The 22,791-nt window shown below is 38.4% G+C and overlaps 1 protein-coding gene across 8 annotated transcripts in view; it reads right to left on the bottom strand.

The window, feature by feature from the left end:
* VPS13B (vacuolar protein sorting 13 homolog B) overlaps window positions 1-22,791 on the bottom strand; it is a 449,295-nt gene that overhangs the window by 34,034 nt on the left and 392,470 nt on the right. For all 8 annotated transcript variants that reach the window (XM_065054087.1, XM_065054081.1, XM_065054083.1 and 5 more), the window contains 9 exons: window positions 22,146-22,327; window positions 20,013-20,362; window positions 13,828-13,989; window positions 4,252-4,407; window positions 2,608-2,871; window positions 2,375-2,458; window positions 2,033-2,208; window positions 1,373-1,543; window positions 509-710 (listed from right to left, as the gene is read on the bottom strand). In XM_065054087.1, coding sequence (XP_064910159.1) covers window positions 509-710; window positions 1,373-1,543; window positions 2,033-2,208; window positions 2,375-2,458; window positions 2,608-2,871; window positions 4,252-4,407; window positions 13,828-13,989; window positions 20,013-20,362; window positions 22,146-22,327 — 1,747 coding nt within the window. The remainder of the gene's footprint in view (window positions 1-508; window positions 711-1,372; window positions 1,544-2,032; window positions 2,209-2,374; window positions 2,459-2,607; window positions 2,872-4,251; window positions 4,408-13,827; window positions 13,990-20,012; window positions 20,363-22,145; window positions 22,328-22,791) is intronic.

Below are 22,791 nucleotides of genomic sequence, written 5' to 3'. Positions count from 1 at the left end.
ATCAAACCTTTCTTGGTGCCATATGAACTGTGAAACAACTCGACCTAAAACACCCTCAAACTAAACATTCCTTCCAGGCTGTTGGCTTTGCTAGTGTGGCCAACACACTTCCCAAGTGATAGGTCAGCACAGCAGGGGCCAAAGTCTATATTTGGCCCTTATAGCAATTTATTTGGGCTGCTACATCATGCCCATGTTGTGGATTCATTGGCTGAAACTGGAGGAAGGAGAGAAGTCTGCTGAATCAGAAGGCATGCAGGTCTTCTTCCTACAGTGCCTTACACGCAATTTGTAACTAAGACATTTTTCTTCAACCATTGCTATCAAGTATGTTGTGCTTCCAATCCAGTGACTCAGTCAGCGTGGCAAATTTATATTGTTATTTCTACTCCTCATCATATAGCTAACAGACATAGTGACTGGAAATAGGGAATCGTCTGCATTAATAACCATTCAGAATCAGGATGTTTAGCAGAACTGCGCCTGTTAACATGAATAGCAAAGTTACCTCGAAGTTGGGGGGTATAATTACTTTCCCAGTAGGTACTTGAAGAACGATCTTCTCTCCTTCAAACAGCCAGAGATCCCACTTGGACTGATTGATAAGTAAAGCCCAGGGCAGGAGTTCTATCAGCAGAGTTTTAACACACGGTTTCCACACTGACAACTTTACCCGCATTGGGCTATCCCATTGGGAGAGCTGTTCATTGCTGTTCAAAAACAAATAAAAAGATAAAGTCAAAGGAATAATGAATTCAAGATAAATGATAAATGGTCATTTTCAGAAATTTGCAAGGCTTTTCTGGTTTTGAAATAGATAAACTATCTCCTCTTACTTTATCATTCTGGAACATACTGTGATGCTGCCAGATAGATGTAGGTACAAGTAGGCTATGAAGACATATTTTTAACTGCATAAGCTCAACCTAAATTTGGTCAATTAAAAAATCCTTTAGCAGAACTACCACTATTCTTCAGAACAAAACTTAGGACTTTCATAGTCGTAAAATCACATTTCCTTTTTTTCTCTTTGCAACTCCTCCTATAGCAACTCCCTGTTTCTGTACTGAAACAACCAACCACTGAATAAACAACAGCTTCTATAGTTGCAGTAAAGAAGGTTCATTCACAAAAAATAGTTTAATTTTTTTTTAATCCTTGCTGAGGCAATCTTGTCAGTGTAATTGAGGGCAGCCCCTAGGCTGACCTCATTTTTTTCCCACCTGCAACAGATTCTGCAACTTACATACAGGGATTGTGTAATTACTGAGAACATACTCAATGCTGATCACATACAGTCTTCTAAAGTGTGATTTCAATATACATGAAAAGACAATGCAACAACCATGAAGAAGGTTTAACAAAGAATTACCTGTCTGAATTTTTCCTATTATATGGCCATGCAGGCTGGGGAGGATTAGCAGTGCCATAGAACTCAGACAGTATCTGGTTGACATTGCCGCCTGGATGGGATTTAGTCTCTATCTGCTTAATTAGTGTAGTTGAGATAGGGACCGCGCACTCTGATGGATCATCTTCCTCCCTGTCATTGAAAACAGATTGAGTCGCTTACACAACAAGGCCACGCATTAGTAGCATTAACATTTTCTTTAATGAAGCTTTCCAAGCATACTCTGCAAAAGGAACAGTCTCAAGGTAATAATGGATGAATCAAGTTACAATGTTTAACAAGTTCCTGAGCATTACCTGACATACATGAGCTTGTTACGACACTGTAAAGACCTTTGTGTCTGAGACCCTAGAAACTCCTCAGCATTCTCAAAAATCATTTCAAGATAATTTAAGAATTTATTTTTCAAAACACAAAAATGTGACCAATGTCAATGTGCTTAGGGTAACTGTATCAAATTTAATATTTCCTATCATATAATTTCAGGCTACATATGCTTGTTCTGTTGTATCTCCTCTGTGTATGCCATATTCTTGGAATTAATGCACCAGACGTTAAAATGTAAATTATTCCTTTCTTTCCACACAAATGAACCATTTTCATGGAAAGTGTGTATTTTACCTGGCTTGAAATGTCAGGTGGTGCGTAAGATCAGGTTCTATATTTTGCAGTGCTTTCTCCTGTCCTTTCCCTGGAATCACTTGAGTTTCATTCAATCCTAGACTTCTTTTCTCTAAATGTATGATAATTGGGTCTGGAAGATGGCTTCTTACAATGAAGAGAGGGCTGAAAACAATCTACAAAAATAAAAGAATACACCAATTTAAGGCTAATTTTATTCCAGTGTTACAACTGTTTAAACGAGCTACTAATAAATTGTTAAAGTGGGTCATTTTACCCTAAATTTATTATATGACATGCAAGGCATAAAATTGACATTTCAGAGTCATGAAATGCACTTACTAATCGTTGCTGCACATGAGAGTTGGGCTCTAAAGTCAAAATTGTGCACCACACGTATGTAATTGAACTCTTTGAAGATGGTACCTGTATGAAGAGAGATCAGCTGCATTACACTAAAATTATTTCAGGATGATAATGTTCAAAACTTCATCATATAAAACAGAAGGCTAAAAGCAAAGTCCCCAGTTCACATTTTTTATGCTTTATTCCATATATCTACTTCTAAGTCATACCTGAATGACAGTGCTTTGTTCTGTATGTTTAGAACTTAGACATACATCTCGGGACCAGTCTTCATCTCCTGTGGCTTTCACACTCAGCTCAGTGAGCTCATTGATTTCTAGGACATACGAAGGCAACTTCTGCTTGGCTGCAAGGCAGTTGATGTGTTCTTTAACAACAGCCTGTCCATCCTGACTCATGTAATGCTGAACCACTTTCAGTTCGATACTTTCAGAAAGGTAACTACAGACTGTCTGTCTTCCACAGATTAGGATCTAAAACAGACAAAAATATCCAGTTCATATATAAACAACTGTGAAAAAAGAAAGGTCTAATTTGAATTACAGAGTGAAAACCTGTACAAGAATAATGTCCCTTTTTTAGGTTCTCACAAGCACTGCTGAAGGCAGTGAATGGTCAAACATTATTTTCATTGGCCAAATATATGTGCCTAGGTATTAAACCTAGGTATTAAAACACTTGAAATATTGCTAATGCAGTGCATGGGCTTGGAAGAAGCGTGTAACATACCCACTTTAATTCCCACTGAACTCAGCAGTACTGCCTACGGCTGACATCGCTCTGGTTTGGATTTTAAGAGTACTGTGATCATCTCTGAATGCTGAGCCCTTTCTGAGCAGACACAGTGATGTACTTCAGAAGAAAGGTTTCCACTGACACCGCACAGTCACATCACAATCCAGTGACCCAGACCTTTCAGTATGTTTGGTGCTTTAAAGCTTATAATACCATTATATGGCTGTAGCGTATTTCTGTATTTCAGTGCACCCACTTAGAAAATGACCAAATTAGATTCAGAGTTCTTGCTGTCCATCACACATGAATTATTTATTATAGACCATATATTACTATTATTTATTATAGAACATATATCTGACTTTTTCCAAGCCACACCAAGGAACAGCATTCCACATTTACCCTTGCTACAACCATCGTAATTTGCTTTTCACTAATGAGGGTGCACACCATATCTACAACCTACCAAGCAAAATCTCAGCAGGGCTTTTGGTGACCCCAGGCATTGTTCTTGTCTGATCAGCTGTATTTCTGTTGTGCAACATGAGGCTCTCTGCCACATCCATGAGCTGAACATGTTATGTCCACCACATGCTCTGGCTTCTGCCAACACAGGCAGAATGACTGCACTGTTATTACAGATCTCTTTACAAAGATAGTATGTGAAAAATTACTGCACAGCAGCCAATTTTCAAATGTTAATTTGGACATTACTTCATTCTCTTTTAACAATACCAAAGCCCGAATTACAACCCCAAATAAGATATGAACAGTTTCTTAAAAATAAAAAAACAACAAAAAATCTGCTTCTCAAAAACTTTAAACATGCAATAGATTGATTAACTTATCATTTTCAGAACTTACAAACTATGCAAAATTATGTTTACTGGAACATGCAAAATATGTGATGGTAGTGGAGCTTTTAAATGCTAAGATCTGTACTAAAGTGAAGAAAAGAGTTGTAAAAACTCCCCAAAATGCCTCCACAAGAGTATTATACATGGGTTTTTTTTTGCAGATCCCAGTGAGAGAAACCAAATAATAAGGTGACTAACTTGTGAATTAATAACAGTTTCAATTATTCATGTTATTTTTTCCAAACTGGATCAAATACTCACTTGCTTTTGCACTCCACTGAGCTGCTGAACCTTGATAATAAGTGATGCTGTCCGGCCCTTGTACTGAATGGTGCGAATAAAGGTCCCTGTATTGTCCACACTGAATGGTTCAGACCACCGCCAGTTTCCCCAGCCTTCAATACAGATGTGTAACAGCTGGAAAGAAAGCAATTACTACTTCAATACATAACTGGGGGAAAAAGTGCCTTGCAGTAGGATAGGAATGCCCATGACAGAGAAATATTTTTGGTTTTAAAACTCAGCAATACTAAGCACACCAGTTCTCCGAATGATCCACTCATTCTGTGATTCTGTGATTTCAGATAAAACCAGAAGTATCAACAATACCCTAAGATGGCTCTGCATCATGCATTTCTATAAATTACCTGATTTAACAGGGTATTTAGGATGGTATAAATCCAGCACATAACTGTTCAGAAACAAAAAGGGTACATAGACTAGAGAGCATAAAACAGGAAATAAGAGATTTTCTTTACTGCCCTTGAAATTGTTCTAGAAATCCACCCTCATTACCAGAAAGGTGATATGGAACACAGGTCCAGGCCAGATTTTTAGGATAGGACAGAAAATTACAAATACTCTTCCTTTCAAAATAAAAAAAGATGCAAAGCTGTTTGTATCTATACTTGTATAGTTCACATATACATGTGTTAAATGTAGAACTCAGCATATTGCTGAGAGACGGGAAACATTTCATTTCTTACACAAATGTGGTAGCAAGTTCAAGCTTGACTGCATGAGAAGAAATTTAACTGCATAATTATACTCCCTGTGTGATTTATTCCGGAAAAGGAGTGGCTTTTTTTTCCAGTTTAACTTAAATCACTTCCAGAGCAATATAGTCTTTCATCATTTGAAGTCTTTCATCCATTTACCCACCATACGCACTTACCTCTATCCCATAGAGATTCTTTAAGTCAGAGTAGTGAAAATTGGTACTGTTCCATGTAGGTCAATGAAGTTACACAAATTTACGCCAGCTGAAGATCTGGCAATTTAGCTCTGTATAGATCTTTTGTGGCCATGCACGCTTAAGAATGTGACTTATATATATGTAAGGGATCAAAGCAATGAGCATTCTGGGTAAAATTTATTCTTTGCAGAGGGCCAGCACAGAGCCTAAGCATCACTTAAGTCCTTTAAAACAGCTATGTAAAGGCCTTATGGGAATTCTCTCTTGAGGGTTGAATTTCACTCTGATTTTGGACATCTGTCATTAATTAATTTAAATAATGGAGAACAGGATCAGGCCCAAAGTTTGACTATTTACATGAGCAAAAATTGAAACTTTTACGTATTATGTTCTCCCATGATTTGTTTCCAAAAAGAGAAAGCACTGGCCATAGATCTGGGCAGCTGGACTTAGCGAATGGCTGGATGTTGGTTTTTTTTTTTCATTGTTTTAAGAAACAACCACAGCAACAACTTTCAAAGATATTACAACTCAGTAGCCTGTTTGCAATTTGTGGTATCCTCAGCCCAAGTTACACACAGAACAATAACATCCATTCAGTGGGTGGCTTTTGAATTTGCAAGAGTGATGACTGTTGCATTCAAATTCAAATTAGTTTTAGGTTGGAAGCACAAAGGCTAATATGTGCCAACGTGCACATGGACATGCATCTGGATGTGGACATGCGTGGGCACAGCTTTATATTCAAGAACTGGTTGAAGGAAGCTGTGCACAAGGACACTCAAACTCATAAACAAACACGTTGCTTTGATTCTTAAGTATTAGTTACAGAAAAGGAAAAACAAAACCAAACAAAAAAATCCAACTGCAGTGGCTGGAATCAGTTCAGTTTCTTACAGCGGCAGCTGGGAATAAATCTCATCACATATGAAAACTAAGAGAAACAAGAAAACTGTTTACTTTGGAGAGACTGGTAGCTGGAAATGACAGCCAAATAACGAGAAGAGGTACTAAGTGGTGAGCCTCAGCTCAAAGGCACACTAAATACGGTGTGCTCCAAAGACAGATGTCATATAAATGTCATAATCGATGATTAGTAATTGCGTGTAGCTCCAACATTAGGATGTCTCCCACCCTGTATAAACAGCTTTGCTCACGAGTTAAATGTTCCCAAGGAACACGCAGTCAGCCTGCCCTGAACGGTCATTAGCTCCCAGATGCCGCCTTACTGATTTTCTTTGTAGCACAACAATTAGCCTGCATTTAACTTCACAGTTCAGAAGGAAAAATAAAGAGCAGCTATTATAATACATTGGCAGTTTCTTATTTTATAAACATACTTTTCATATAAAGTATGAAAATATGCTCCATCTAAAGGCAACGGCCTTTGTAAGTTACTTTAAAGATATCGAATACATTTACATTAATGACATAACAATATAAGAACTGGGTACGGCATAAGTTACTTTTGAGCCAAGAAACTGCATTCCATGGAAAAAGCAAAGGTATCTCTGGGTGAGTCAGTTATTTAAATGTGAGATTTCTGGAAAACGTTGCTAGAAGTAACTAGCAAATCATACTAAGTGATGCAGAGAAATAAAAATCGACAAAAAATTTAGTGAAGTAATCGGGTGTTAACATTATTTTAGCAGAAGACATGATAATAGATGGTGTTAGATACTCAACAAGGCAGAGCTCTGATGTTATAAAACTGACTGAATACTACAGATTCACAGTAATTGCCACGTAACTCCCTTTCATTTATCATACTTAAAGTAAATTCTAAATATTTATTAGACAGTCTACTTAAAAAAAGCGTTCAGCAAGTGAAGCTAAGTATGATACATATATTAGGGGAAAAGAGGAGTCATTGCAAAAAGGTACAAAAAAAATTCAATGGACTTCAAAAGCATTCTAACAAATATAATCCAGTGATAAGTGGCCATGTATAGCTTACAGAGAATTTAAAACAGACTATCGGTTGTATTACGTATATGAAGATAGGCATTCATTTGTGTAACCATTTGATTTCTGCATTTTCTGTTAGGGAAACATATCAACAGATAATGGAGAACATTTTGTTTTGACTAGACTTTGCTGTGGTTTAGATTTCTAATTCTGAGCCATTATGGATTTCTGTTTTGAGAGGGAAAGAAATTGCCTTCAGGGAGGCAGACCAAGATGAAGCTGCTCCTAGTGGAGCAAATGGCTAGAAAAGCTGTATTCTTTATCATGTCTCTGCACAGAATGTTTCTATGCACTCCTCAAAATTTACTTAGGTTTTCAGCTAGATGTGTGAGTGGAGGATATGATCCGAGTAAATAAAGCTAAGTGTCATATGACAAGGCATGAAGACTAAAATGGGGGATTAAAAATGAGACTAAGAATGGAGCCTGTCCAGAAAAGGCAGCATTTTCCAGCTGTATAAGTAATTTAAAGCTTGTGCCCTGAAAATGCTCAGTGCTACAAATTTGATTTCTACTTTGCTTGTAGATCCACCAAAGTCAACTTGGTTTCACCGTAGTTACATTATATTTGTCTTCTAAGTGAAACTAGAAAATGCTTTTTGGGAAGCATAAGGGTTGTTGGTCTCAACTCTGAGAGACTGGGAGGAATCAACTGAGGACCTGGCTAATGGTGTGGAAGCAGCTGGTTATTTTAAAAGATACGAGATTGTAAAATAACGTGCCAATGCAGCACCATGGAGGAAATGGAGACCTGGAGATGGGAGCTGAATTTTAAGACTTGAAGCTAAAGCAATTTTAAACTGAAAATTAAAGAAGGATGATCAATATTTTTTTGTTGTGTTTTCAGGATATAAGGTGGCCCTCGATCAGGACTAGGATTTACAACAATAAACCCCATATTAGGACTTGAGAAAACAGTGAATGAAATGTTCATTCTGCATATGGCCAGCTGCAGCAGCCACCAACACAGTTCAAAATTCAGTTTGGCTTCATTTCCTCACAGGACATGGGAGATTTGAGCAGTTCTATACCATCATCCCTTGTAAGAGAGGAGGCCAGTACAGAGCACAGGAGAAACCAATTTCCATCACCCCCATGCTGACTAGTAAGAAAAAAGGTCAGACTTGGCAGATAAACTCTGCCCCTGGGTGCTCTGGGAGGTGCTGTGAGCCTCAATGCAACCTGCAAAGCTGGACTGAACCTCACGGGCCCAAACTAGCTCAACACACTAGGGAAAAGAGCAGTCTTTTGGTTATGGAACAGTAACCAAATTATGGGGATTCGTGCGATAATATATCAATCCTTATCTGCCCCAGATATTATTTAGAAACTCAGTTACATATAATATAACTATTGATTTCAAATGCAGGACCCCAAACAATACATTTCTCACTACTTGAACAGTGTAAAATAACATAAAACTTTTTTTTTTTCCCCCCTCCTGTTGTGGTTCTCTAAATGCGCTGGGGAAGATTATGTAAAGTACAAAAAGGTTGTGCAGAGAATTTGTAACATCCCTAAACAATGAAACAGGAAAATATCCCAATAATAACTGATCAATAAGTCACAGTTTCTAAGTTTGAACCCACAGAGTACTGTATATCATCTTACACTTTCTATAACCCAATACCTGAAAAAATGGCAACTTGGAAATAAATAAAAATTAATCACGATCCTGCTAGAGATGCAACAGAAATTAAAATTTGGCTTAGGTCTTTTTTTTTTTTTTTTGGTAGTAGAACGAGGAGGAGGTTCTTAAAGCTATTTCCAAATCTACAACTGCCTTTAAAAACTATGTTTATAGAATTCTAGCAAATGCACTGGCCACTACTAATATGTATTCAAGAATTTACAATGTATGGCCAGAAGAACAGAAAAGCAAATTATAGAGAGAGTTTCCCTCAAATTCTACTTAAGTAGCAGTAGTGGCACATAGCTCTTTCAGGCATATTTACCTTCTTTGATAAGAAATAAATCTATTTTGTTTATAACCAGTAACTTGGCCACATTCTCACTGAAGTCCATGCCCAAATCAACACTGGAATTGATTTTCACCTACGACACCTGCTGCTTCGAGTTAAGGACAGTGACAAGTGAAAATGGGCTGTTATTATAACCCTGGTAGAAAACTCTGGAGAAAGTTTTGGGAGCTGCTACTTTAAATGCAGACTTCGCCTATGCAACATTACGTTTTGCATAGAAAAAAAAATAATTGAGATCCATTACTCTTTGCTTCTTCAGAGGACTCTGCTGAAGTTTAAGCGTGGGGAAAATAACTAGAAATCGCTAGCATGTTATAGATGACTTTTGCTGTTTATGCGCAAGCAAACAATCCCTGCAGAATACATTCAGGGGACTCTCAAACGAATAGCTGGTTTTCACATTTGCTGTGATCCCTCGTGGGACCCTCCAACTGCCTACTGTCTTGCGAGACAGAATTCCTTAACCCTGAGTAAATTGCTAGGAAGATCTGATATTTTCTAACTTCAGAGTTTCACCCCATGTATCATATGCTCCAGTTCTTCTCCTAAAAACCACAGCTGTCTTGGACACAAACATGACTTCTGACATAACTGGGGCCCATCCCACAAAGCAACTTGAAGATCAAGATAAGGAGCGCAGACTGGATCCAATAATAACGTAGAAGCCAGTCCTGTCTGTAGAGCATGGGAGTGATGCAGCTTCTCTTCCCTTTCAATGATATCTAACAGACCTCTAACTTTCATTAAAATCTGCAAAAGAAACTCACGAGGTCTGGCAACTTTTGCTAGAATTGCTTAAAGCTTCAAATATCATCAGTTTTGGACTTAGCCCAACTCTGAAAGGGACTATATAGTTGGGGGTGTCTTATCCCTAAGGAAGGTCAAAACCTCATGAAATCTGATGAAAACATGGGGGATGGAGCAGAGTAGAAGAGTGAACATCGGACCTCAGGCTTATTACTGAAATATTAGCCAAGCTAGCAAGACTTGCAGGAATCAGAGGGAAAGTTAAAAGGGGAAGGTTAGGTTCCCTGAAATGTAGAAGATCAGGGATGGGGAAAAAAAAATGAAGGAAGGAAAGAGCTTTAAATTAAGCCGAACAGTTGGAAAGTACCCATCAATAGCTGAGAAATCCAAATACTTGGTGTGTTATAGCTGTTTTCATAACATGAAAAAGTTGAATAATTTTTAATTATAGCCTACAGTAACTGCATTAATATTAAAATTAATTGTAAATGCAGATAAGGAATTGTATAACTGCCTGCTACTACAAAAATAACTTATTTTAGGTATATATATTTAAGTGTGCTAAATAATTAAAAAGGGCAATTACTGCATCTCTCGCTATGCTTAATTAGCAAAAGAAAAATGGAGAATTTTATTGATGTGAATGTCAAAGAAATACAATCCTTTTAAAACTATTTATTTTCATTTAACTGAACTGCCTTGCCATACTAAAAAAACATTTTGCAGAGGTTAAATAAAGTATTTCATGGCAACCGCTGCTTCTTAGTGCCTGTGTAACAAGAAACATGAGCCAGCCAAAGTTGTGCAAGTTGGTTTTCTTTCCCAGTAAGAGAATGTGGTATCTAAGACCTTGTCCTAACTCATTTTATCCCCAAGAGTAAGTCAAGTAAGTCAAGTATGAACTAATGCCTGGAGGGAAGTCCCTGACTCCAGAAGTATGGATTATTTCACATTTATCTTACAATCTGCTCTCAGAGTTCTTAAAATTCACTAACTTGGCAAGTTGGGAATTATCATGAGAAATGAAATAATTTCATAACTATGAAGTCATCTAGCATTCCATGAATATGACACTTGGAGGGTTTGTCCATGCTTGGGCACTATTCTGACCTTTGGATAATAAGCTGTTAGATAGTTTTGCATGGAAACAATTAGAAAAGTGCCATAGCATAAGGGACCACCTGATGTCTTAATTGAGTCGTTGCTTTCATTTCAAGGGTTTGTATTAGTCACTATAAAAATTTACATGACAACATTTGTAATAATATTGAAACAAACTTACTTTGTATGATCTAAAATGCAAAGGATCGTGCTGTTTAGCTGCCTTTTTGAAGCATGCTAAACTTACAGGGATTTGTACTTAACATCAGCCAAATGAACAAGGCTTATAGATCGATGCCAAGATTCTCCAGCCCTTGTAAAGAAAATTTGCTTCTATCTCAACAGTGTGTGGAAAGCCTGTGCTTCCATATATTTTCAGCGAAATTACCTCAGTGCTATTTTTCAGTCTCTAAATTTCCCAGCAAGAGATGGCTGTTGAAAAAACATTAAAGGAGCAGAAATGTTCTTGAAGCTATTCCAAGGGCTGGGACAAGGGAGGTACAGCCCCCCTGCTAGAAGAGCCTGCTGGCCAGCAATGTGGTTGAGTCGGGAGGAGTGAACTGTTAGCTTTGCCATCTCCTGGGACATGGGAATCCAAAATGACACTCCTGACTGTTTATCATCCCAGTTTTTCAGTGAATCTGACTTTAATCAGAGCAAAACAGAATGGGGAAACCCTTTGACATCAACTTTTAGCTGAAGAATGACTATCTGAAAAATGAATCTGAAGTTCCTACTGTCACCTCACCCACTCCCTAATGTATGATTTGGTTTTCTGCTGGAGTTTTCCACCTTTCATCCTTTTACTTTTCATACAGAATGTTTTGTACTGCTCAAGTCCGTGACTGAAAGGACAAGCTAAAGATCAATATTTTAATACTTCAGTTCTCCAGGTATTGCAGGCTTCATGCCATACGTTGTGCTGGGGCTCTTTCGCAGTTCGGCTGTGACTGACAGAAAATATTGGGAGCAGGCTGCAATTTTAACTCTTCTGTTTTTCACTTTGCTTCCAATAATCCTTGTTTTCAAGACCCTTTCCAGTCTGCACCATTACTGGAAGCATACCATTATTAGAAATACATCATAATCAAAACTACATCATTAGCAGAACTACCTAGAATGATGGTCAAAAAGAGGATTTTCCCAATGGAATAATTTCATGTAAGTAACCAGAATAGGGATTAAAAAAAATTGTTAGGAGGAAGGCCTTACTTAGTTATGGTTTTATTTATAATTGCTTTGAACATTTCCTTTTTTCCCCCATGTGTTTATGAAAAGGTTTAAATGATTTCTGGGTGGTTGCTACAAAAACAAGTGACAATTGGTTATGAAATACGGATCACATTTAGCTAGATTTCTGCAAAAGTTGTTCTTTCTACAAAGGTTGTTCTTTCTCCCTCACACAACCAGAGGGTTTCATCAGTAATAACCCAAGGGTGCCTACTGTCACCTGATGAGTGGGGATCCTGTCTCACAATTTGACACTTGCCCAGTTGCACAGAGCAGTCACCCATTTGGGTTGCTCGCTCATTGGCTGGGGCATCACAGACATTTTGCTTGTATGTGAAAACATATGTTCTTTCTGAAAATGTGAAAAGGAACGTACAGTATTTCAGTGTTTTTAAGTGTCCAAAGATCCCCTTCTGTGCACGCCATTTATAATGACTCCTCTGTTTGCTGGGGTGAGACGGCCCTTTATTGGCCTTCCTTCCTCCTACCTTACATCTTGACTTCGGTGTCAACTGCAACTGTTTACTCTGGCTGAATTTGCTCTGCACAGATTACTGCATTTATGTAAAATTCAGTAGTTTTGCATATCCACCAACTGACATATGAATGAAAAACAGTAAATTTGCCATCTCTGCTTCCTAGTGAAATTTGAAGCTTGTCAGGGGTGAAAGTGGGCACAGTTCCTGTTTAGAATTACCATCCAAATGTCACCCGCTTTCTCACATGCTAAGGCTGGTATTTTCCAGAACCCTAGAGGAGTTAGGAAACCCTCCATCCACTACACTTCTCCCGGGATCTATAAAAATTTTAGTAATGCTTCAGCAGAGGGCTGCTGGTCAGCAAGGCGGGTAGCACAGGTTTCTAGTCTCTCACGCAGCAGGAGCTGGGAATATACTGAAAAGAGAGAAGAAAGGGCTTTGCTTTCTCATAAACACTTTTTTTAGATTTAAATTCTTGCCCTGTCTTAAATCAAGATGAAAAGTCCATTTTTCACCACCACTCAAGAAAACCAACAACATGGTTTCATTGAAATATTTCCTGTTGATAATTTTAAAATATTTTATTTCAGTGTTTATCCTTAAAAAAACACCCAAGAAACAGAAACTGTATTATTTAAACTATATAAGTGGGGTGTTTCTGACAATTTCAAATCTTTTCTAATGCAAGCATATGCCGAGTTGAGAGATTTGTCCAGTTTGACCCTGTTCTGCAAACAATTTCAGTGAACAGATGCTTCTGGTAAAAACAATTCATTAAAAAAATTCCCCAAACCTCTAATGTACATCACAGAAAACAGACACTGATCACTTAGTTATAAAAACCTGGCAAGTGATTTTCTTTTGCTTTTTTTCAGAAGCTTCATTTTCCACAACTGCTCAGTTTTACAGAAAACGGTCATGCACATCCAGTTCTACTCTTGAGTAACTTCTAAACACTTCTGGCTTTCCTCACTCTTTGTTTACCTTTTCCTTCTGATGCAGGCCCAGTATGTGGCTCCGGAAAGAACTGGAGCACTACAGAGAGTTGAGACCACAGAGAAAACGGAATAATCACTGCATAAAGCCACCACTCAGCTTTTGCAATTGCTCCATTCGAAGAGCTGTTTCTGACATACCTGTGGGGACTTGTGAGAGCGCCAGCTGTACTGGTGACTGTGGAGACTAGCCAACAAAATGTTTTCATCAGTATCCACCTGGCCAAACCGCAGCGTCTCCTGTGTGTCATTACAGATCACAAAATGGCTGAAGACCAACTCCTCTGCCTCAGGGCATTGGTTCTGAAAGGAAAGGGATATGAAAGTCAGTAAGCATCAGATTAATTGCAAGACACTTGGCAGCTGTCTGCCCAGTGGCGACTGCTACAATACAGAAATGCTTCAAGATCTCTTGCCATTAGTTTTGCTCTCACAGTACTCTACTCTCTGCAAAAAACAGTGTTTGCATTGACAAAATATTTCCTAGGACTTAAAATAGTTTACTTTATGTTTCTGCATTGCAAATCTTAAAGATTTAGAACTACAATAAAAATGAGATTTCCTAACTTACGCAAAAGACTCCAATGAAATTAAATTCAGTTGGCAATGACACGTCACATGGGGCAGGTGGGGCAGCAAGGGCTAAGCAGAGGCATGAAGAGGTTTCTCCATGCCTGACAACTGATCCCTCAGGCCAACAGGCTGCACCTCCTCTTGCCCAGCTGCTGCTTCTACTTGGAAATGTTGCTGTGGGTCAGCAGCAGAAGACTCTCCTGATACCGCAATACTTAAAATAACAACTAACGAAAAAACAGGAGACACAGGGAGCGAGTATTCTCACAGCTCCCTGTGGCTTGTTTGAAAAAGGAATCTTGCAATTTGACAGTCTAATAGGAAAAAATCCAAAACTATAATGTGTTTTAAAAGTATTTTAGATTTTACAGTACTTTTTCTCCTGCCTGCAGCATTCTTCCATCACTTTCTGCTTTTCATCTGGCTGCTTGTCACTCTGTTGACGCAATGAGACTATATGATAGTCATAAAAATTACCAGAGCTACAGGTCTTCCGCCCCTGAAGGCACAAACTATAATCCCCTATATGGGAGAGGTCAAAGTGTGACTGACAATTTGATTTGGAGATCATCTCTCATATATTTCTGTCCTAGCCACTACTGGGCTGGCACCTTCCATTTACAAGGAACTATCTAGTAACCATAACAGTTACTCCAAGAAAGCAACATTTGGATATCCTTCATGCAATTTAATGGGTATAACACAGAGAATTCATCTTGAGCTTTTCGTTAGCTCTTTTTGACCCATCTTTCCTAGCGCACACTTTGACAATGCTTTATTGTTGGTTGGTTCCCTTCTCTCCACAATATAGCCCAGCTGCTCTTCCCTCGTGCTTTCTTCCCATGACGTTTTCACTAACTTACGGGACCTCCATGGTCTTTAAGAGCTGATTCTGTTTCCCCTCCTTGCTCTCCCAGTGGACCTTTTAAATAGACATAATGAAGCTAGCACCTCCTCTGCCTATGATCATACGGGTTTCCCGTGCTTTGATAGCAATGTGCCTGGAAGCCTGCAGAAATTCAGAGATCAGACGAGACAGAGAAAAAGATTTCCTCACAGATCCCTGTGGATCTTTAGTTATCCATGAAAAACAGTTTGGTACATTGCTTGTAGCACTTGCTGGGTGACACACGTGGAACAGATTTTCTGAAAAGCGCAGTGTACAAGGTATGTCCAGCTTAGCATCCTTCGATGCACGTTCATGATTGATATTAACTTCAGAAGAACCCAAGGCACAGGTTGCAGTGCCTTTTGTGACTGAATGCCAGAATGGTTGGATGGGAGTGTTTATGCAAAAAATTATTCACCCTAGGAGTATTTAAGCACGAGAATATTTAGATTAACACTTCTCTCCAAATCTCATTAATTCTTCTGCTTAACGTCAGGTACCTTCTGTGAAACAGAACTCAGGTGAGCATAACCAAAATCTCACTTTTTCAAAGCAGTATAACTAATTACAGAGGAATATGTCTGTATTGCATTCAGTAGCCAATCTGGGTATGCTAAAGGCTGACATTTACAGTGCCACTTTAGAATGCAGAGTTTATTTTGGCATTTTCTAGTGGTGGATCTATGACTTTTTACTGTCAGGCTGCCATATCCACATACCCATAAGTCTACCACAAATATATATATTTTCTCATCACAGCTTTGCAAAATGTCCTTTTTAAAAGGAAGGATTTGCTATCCACAGAGTTCAGCATGTTGTTACAGTCCAACCTAGATATAACCCTAGGGGAATTTAAGATTTTTTTTTTTTTTTTCTCCAATACATTTTCTGGCTGAATATGCACAGACTGGAAGAACAACACTAGAAGATGATGAACCTCCTTCTTTTTACCGAACTGACTAAGATTCAACTCAGTTAACACAAACCGTAGGTACTTGCATTTTCTGGAGGGAAAAGAGAATCTAGCAAGTTTTTGGCATGCACAGAACTAAATTGTACTGGAGGAATGTTATCCCATCAGGGATTATTAATAGACTTGCACACATTTCGGTGCTGATGAATGACTGCCATAAATAATCAGTCCTAACTGCAAGATTTGATAGTAGAATCTACTGCTTTTAACAGCAGTGCATCTCAAAGTTCAGCAAAAGAGGTATTTTAGGCTCAATTTTATAACAGTTCCAAAGTTTTAAGCAAGGAAACACCAAGATTTGTGTAAGGCGGCATTGCTCCATGCTGCCAGGCTTAAGAGAGAGCTACTGATGCCTCAGGTCTTGATAATAACAGCTAAGGGATCATCAAGGAAACCTGAGGATGCTTTAGCTCAGTATGGCAACTACCCACTGTACAGACAGGCTTCCAGGCAACTCTTATTCTCCTTGCAGTAAATGCAGGAGATTTTTCCCATACAATTGCTCGTGCTTGTCGGTCCCTGGGGAGCTGCAGCAGCTCCCTGCACCCAACACAGGGAACTGGATCCCACTTTTGCTGCTGAAATCTGACAGTAGAAGTTTCTAGGGTAAGCACAAAGGGACCAAAAAAAAACCATCAGCAAGAGGATGGAGTGAGGAAATCTTGACTGATAAAAGAGATTGTAGAGAAACCAGACATAATAAAAACAAATAGAACTGGGCCATTTGTGTGGCAATGATGCTGAAGGGCTGAATGATGACTGCAGGAGCCGAAAACAACTAAGTGTGGATTAGGAAAAAAAATTCCCCCTCTGAATTAAAACAGCAAATCAAAAGAATCAGCAAAAGATCAACAACTTGAATCAGACACAGATTAGGGTCAGTTCCTGGGGGACAATTTCCTGCCCCTCTTTAGATCATTTTTCAGCTGTTCCTTTCTCTCAGAGAGGCCTGGAAAGTGTCTCTCCTTTATTGGGCTTTCAAATATTTTGTGAATTCTATTCAGAGAGAAGGAACATCCCACATAATACTAGTCACCAGCCTTTCCCTGTTTCAGGACTTTCTGCTCACATCTCAGCTCACAGCTATTTCAAAGCATGTCTGGATCTGGTAAAAAACACCATAAAAGCCTAGGCCTCTTTATACGTACAAAGTTATTTTCTGTGTGCGTCACAAGCTACCGAAGACCTGTGCAAGCCTTCTCACACACACGTACAGACGCTCTCTATGGTACCTAGTAATGTTTTGGGGTTTTGTTTGTTTGCTTTTGTTTTTGAGAGGAAGTCTTTAGGTTTTTCTTATCTCCCTTTCCTTCTGACTGTTTGAACTTCATTCTCATGGCAGTATCCTGACATAATCAGCTAGAAAGCTAAACTGAAGCTACATGCAAGTTTTCTGTAACCTTTTCCTTTGTTCTTTGTGCTTATGGTAGAAAGATGAGGAAACTACTGTGATCACAGATGTCATTCTGACTGATCCAGGCTCATTAAGAAAACTTACGCAACTGCAACAGAAAGGTTAAGCACCATGCGGACCTTGAGGAAAACAACTTCTAATGGCTTAAAACAGGTTTAAAACAGGAGCTTTTATAACTTCTGAGGGGTTTAGGAAAACATTTGCAGTGTGAGACCACAAAGGAATATTTTTTTTTTTCCCAGGAATACTTTACCATATCTGGGGAGCTGTTTTCTCAACTGACCCTGTGTCTCTAGATATCAGAAAGCACTAATGCTATGAAACAGTTTGTTACGGCTTAAACACCCAAATAAAGGGGAAAAAACCAATACCCCCCATGTATATTCACAGGAAACACACATCTTTTATCTCACTTGATAGTCTGTATGCTATTACTAAATAATAAAACTAAATTAATAATAATCTTGACCTTCCCTGCCCAGTTATTTGTTTATTAAAACTATTATTTTAGCTTTGCATTTAGATGGGAATTAGCCTGTTACTGTTTGTATTTAAACAGGGATTACAGATTAGACAGTGAAATATGTCAAAAGGGGAAACTGATTTTAAAAAGTCCTAATCCTCTCTGATTTTCAGCATGTGACTTACAAGTATGAAGCAAGTTGTATATCTTGTGTTTTTTAGGCTTAATCTACTTTCAAAATGTCCATCAATACTTAAACAAAAAAACATATCAGTCCGTATCTAGGACATGAAGACACTGACAGAGGCTTCTGCTAATCCCGAACTCTTGACCTAAAGGTGCAGGGCCGAATCGTTTCATGCTTCATCTGTCTGTCCACTGACTACAACATCACTTGTTTCAGATATTAATCCAGTAAAAAACAGTCAGAATTCACATAACCTTTCCTGCTTATTAAATTCATGCTTCTAGTTGGCAACATTTATATTGTATTTTGTGTGAAGAGCAAGCATCAAACAATGTTTATAATTGGGAAATTCATTCCCTCCCTGTGCAGTGCATGCCACCCCCTCAATCTAGAGGTAAAGCCACATACAAAACATCTTGGTAACAATTAATTTCATAAGTCGTTTTGAACCCACTACTGTGTTACCTCTTTCCTAATTTCAAAGTGGTGCAAGTTTTTAATCTCGAATACTTAGGGCTAGATACCCACATCAGAACATGGTGGCAAGTACCCTTGACATGAGAGGAAACGAGAAAATTACAGCAACAATTACAGAACTATATCCTCCTGTGGCTCATGTTAACATTGCCAAATCCATGTATAAATCAGTACCAACTATTCATAGAATGTACCTGTCAGCAATATACCATGCGACATATGGCTCTACTTAATCAAATATACAATTCCATTTTTTCAACTCAGAATATTCCTTCAAGGCACAGAGTAGTCAGTCAGTCACTCACACTGTGATGTGGTTTAAAACATTTAAATATTTATGCACCATATTTTATTTATATGTATAGCTATGTCTGAGAGATCTTTCTTTTTTTCCCATCCTAAAAGGAAACTGACCTTTCTGAAGGCCATTTTGCAGTAGTTGCCACACATGTCTTAGATGAGGGACTAGTACTAAGTCAGAAATATTTTGGGTTTAAACAGCCTACCAAGGACTCTCTTATACTTTTTATGTTTGTTTTTTATTAAAAGCATTGTTCAAAATATGACAAAAAACAGAAATTGGAGCTACAAAGATTTTTGTTCACATTGATATTTGAGCCAGCTGTAAAGATTTAAATCACACTAGATCTTGTTTTATGAATGTCCTTTTGCAACAAGAAAACCATGGAATGCCCTTAAAAAAGAATTTTTTGATATAAAACAGATGCTTTATCCTTTTTTGGGGGCTTTGTTATTGTAGTGCCATGATAGGTAATTAATTCCCAGGCTCCACATAGGTCTTCAGGCAGATGAAGAGAATGATTTGATTTCAAGGCTCTAGTGGAGTAAGGGAATTACAGGCCTTTGAGGGGTCATTGCGGCAGCAAGGTTCCTTACGCTGGGACTGGCTTCAGCCATTAATGCTGCTTGCACAGAATGTAATGTGAAACTAGCGTTGAACTTCAATAGGATAGAAGTAGTAGCTGGAAACAATATGCTCTACCGCTCGGACTGAGCTGTGCGTACATATCACGCATAAATTAACCTTTTCATAAATTAAGGGAACATAATGCATTTCAAGACCAAGATTCTAATAATTCTGATATAAATCCATGTAGTCTCACTGAAACTCAAGCAGTTGTGAGCACATTTACCTTTACATAGAGCATTCATGGCCTCCTAATTTTCATTGCTATCACAGGATTAACGTTTATTGGTAAAAAACACTTTTTGTGTAAGTTAAAGCTTTTACATCTTGCAATATTTTTAATGAATGCAGTTGGTATTCTAATTCGTTATTAAGTTAATCACAATAGCTACATTTTTTCCTCACTATTTGTATTTGCATACCTGCTGCCAAGCTTGAATTGCCACATTTAGAGAATGAAGTGCATATTGGCCGAAGTTGATGAAAATGGGGTCCACCATTATCGTGCAGTCCAACAGCCTTCCTACTGAGCTGCTGGAAACAGCGATCTGCCCCCAGATTTTGAAAGGTTTCACAACACTCTGCATAGTCACGTTTCGGCACTCCAAAAGTTTACAGTTGGCTTGAGTTGAAAACTGGATCTCCTGGAACACTGACTCATCACTCCACTGACGAAGATATACATGAGGCTCATCAAAGGAAATTATCATGTATTCTAGTTCAGATGGCATGCTCTTATCAGATAAAAATGGCTGAAGAAACTTTGGCGGTGCTGAAAAGTAAAAGAAAAACAAGACTAGAACATCACTATTGCCACACTTTTTTTTTTAATTGTGTTTTAACTGCTTGTACATATGATGAAAACAAGTAAAACTCATAAAAGAGTCAACATTTCTAAAATCTGAAATTAATCCTGTTCACACTGTTTATTAGATGTAAAATAGAACTGTAATTAATAGCAGCTGCAAACAAAAAGTATCTGCAAACTGAAATATTTTCATGGTAAATACAACAGCCAGCCAAACTGCTTTAGCTACATGCGTCACAGTACTTCAGATTGCTGCCTGTTTGGACGGGAGACCATATTTCTGTGAGAATTTTTGCTATAGTGGATGTAGATGATATTCCACACATAGCACATTTCGAATACAATAAAAATTAGCAATATAATATCTGCTGACATGTGACTGCGCAGGCTAACAGGCTCCACAATGAAAATTGTCTTCGCTGCAATTAAAGAGTTCAAGACCACAAACCCACTGAGATGCGACATATTACCCCATAATACCAGAAATTAAACAAAAGAGTATCCCAAGACTAAAGCATGAGAAATATATAATAAAAAAGTTTTTATCGCGTTCTCTGAAGTCTCAGTCCTGCAAAGTGCTGCGCACTGTGGCAGCAGACACCACAAGGCACGTACACCACTTGTGTAACATTAAGCATGTGAGTATTTCCATTGATGTTGTTATTTATGTTGCTGGAACTACTCACATGCTTAAAATTAGCATATGCTCAAGTGCTCTATGGATTTGGAACCAAAACACTCATCACTTTCCAGGATCAAGCCCTATTATTCTACAAAAGCATAATGAATGCAGTAAGTTTTGTGCTCCCTTAGTGTATAACATAGCACAACGGAGCACCAAACTTAAGGCCTTTAGGTGCTATAACAAGAACAACAGCAGCATCAGCATAAAGTCAGTCACTGCTGAAAAACTAAACAGCTGGGTTTGATTTTCATCTGATTTTTGCTTTTTCCACTACATGTAATTTTAAAGACTGAGCATCTGGAATTGAAGCGTAATAGTGAGGAAGACTATGCATTGACAGAGGTAGCCAATAGACGAGAAATTATTTGCTAGATGTTGAGTGTCAGTCTTGGTATGATTTGATAATAATACAATACTTGCCGAAACACAAAAACTACTCACGAAGAAAGCTGTCCCTGTCAAAATTATCCAAGTTATTTGCTCATCATCCATGGAAAGCATTCCTGGCATTTGAAAATCAGACAATAATCTAAAGATCTCTTGGAATGTATTTGCCATTAATGCAATGACAGAGAGCACTGAACAAAACCAGATGTAGCTCCAAAAGTGATCATAACTGAAATAACAGTTAAATCTGCAGTTCTCAGCGCTCTTCCAAGGGATTCTTACTAAGGGGGTTGCAAAACGTTCAAATATTTTAATAGTACTGTTAATATGCTGGAAAATTTAAAAGATCAAATTCATTCACTAAGATGGCTCAAACCTGAAGTGGCACCTGCTGTCACTAATCAGACTCTGAAAACCGGACGGCTTCTACAGTTACCCATTCCGGAGGGAGGAAGGGGCTGATCAGTGAGCCCCCCTGCCCACCACATGCACTTTCTCAATGCACAGCAGTCACCAGCTTTGCCATGAAGTCTGTACTGCCAGCGGCTGTTGGTGGTAATTTATTTGAAGAACGCCTGTGTGAATGAGGAAATGGGGACCACAGACAGCAAAACAGCAATTAAGCAGCATGTGTGAAATATATACTTTCATTATTCTACATAAAGGAGTACATACCTGTGCCTAGTTGATCAAGATGATGGCAGAGGTGGACTTCCAAGTAAGTAAATTGGATCAACACACTTAATGATGGCACAAACCAAGGAGTAAAACAGGAGTCAACCCTGGTACAGGCTGCTAATGCCGTGGGGGTCACAAGCTGATCACACGCGCTCTGTGAGCCAGATTCACTTTCCGAGCTGCAGAAGACAGATAACAAATTGGTTGTTCAGCACTTCCAGGATTTTATGGCTTTACTGTATGACTTGACCATGTGCCATGTTGGTTTTCTGACACAGCCAACGCCACTGTTTGCTTTTAACTGCTAATGTCAGTGTATGTCCTTTTCCACAATCAGAACACAGCAGACAAGACCGCAATCCAACAACCCTTTTAATCTCACTGCACTTTCAGTTTACAAGCTGAAACACTTGAACCACAGAAGCGAAGCATATTTACAGAAAATAAAATAAACCCAAAACATACCAGGTATCTTTAATGGTTGAAATAGCTAAACAGAGTACATTACCATTATTAAAGCTATAAGAATGAGTTGAAAGTTAATCTGGTCCAGAGAACTGTTTTTTCATTTTATTTTAAGGAAACCAACTCACAACCATCAAACTACGTGTATGCATAAACCCTGTCCCTGTAAACTTTCTTT

The sequence above is a fragment of the Columba livia genome, chromosome 2 (assembly GCF_036013475.1).
Source record: "Columba livia isolate bColLiv1 breed racing homer chromosome 2, bColLiv1.pat.W.v2, whole genome shotgun sequence".
Lineage (NCBI taxonomy): Eukaryota > Metazoa > Chordata > Aves > Columbiformes > Columbidae > Columba > Columba livia.
The sequence above is the reverse complement of the archived record's forward strand: the minus strand, read 5'-3'. Positions and strand labels throughout refer to the sequence as shown.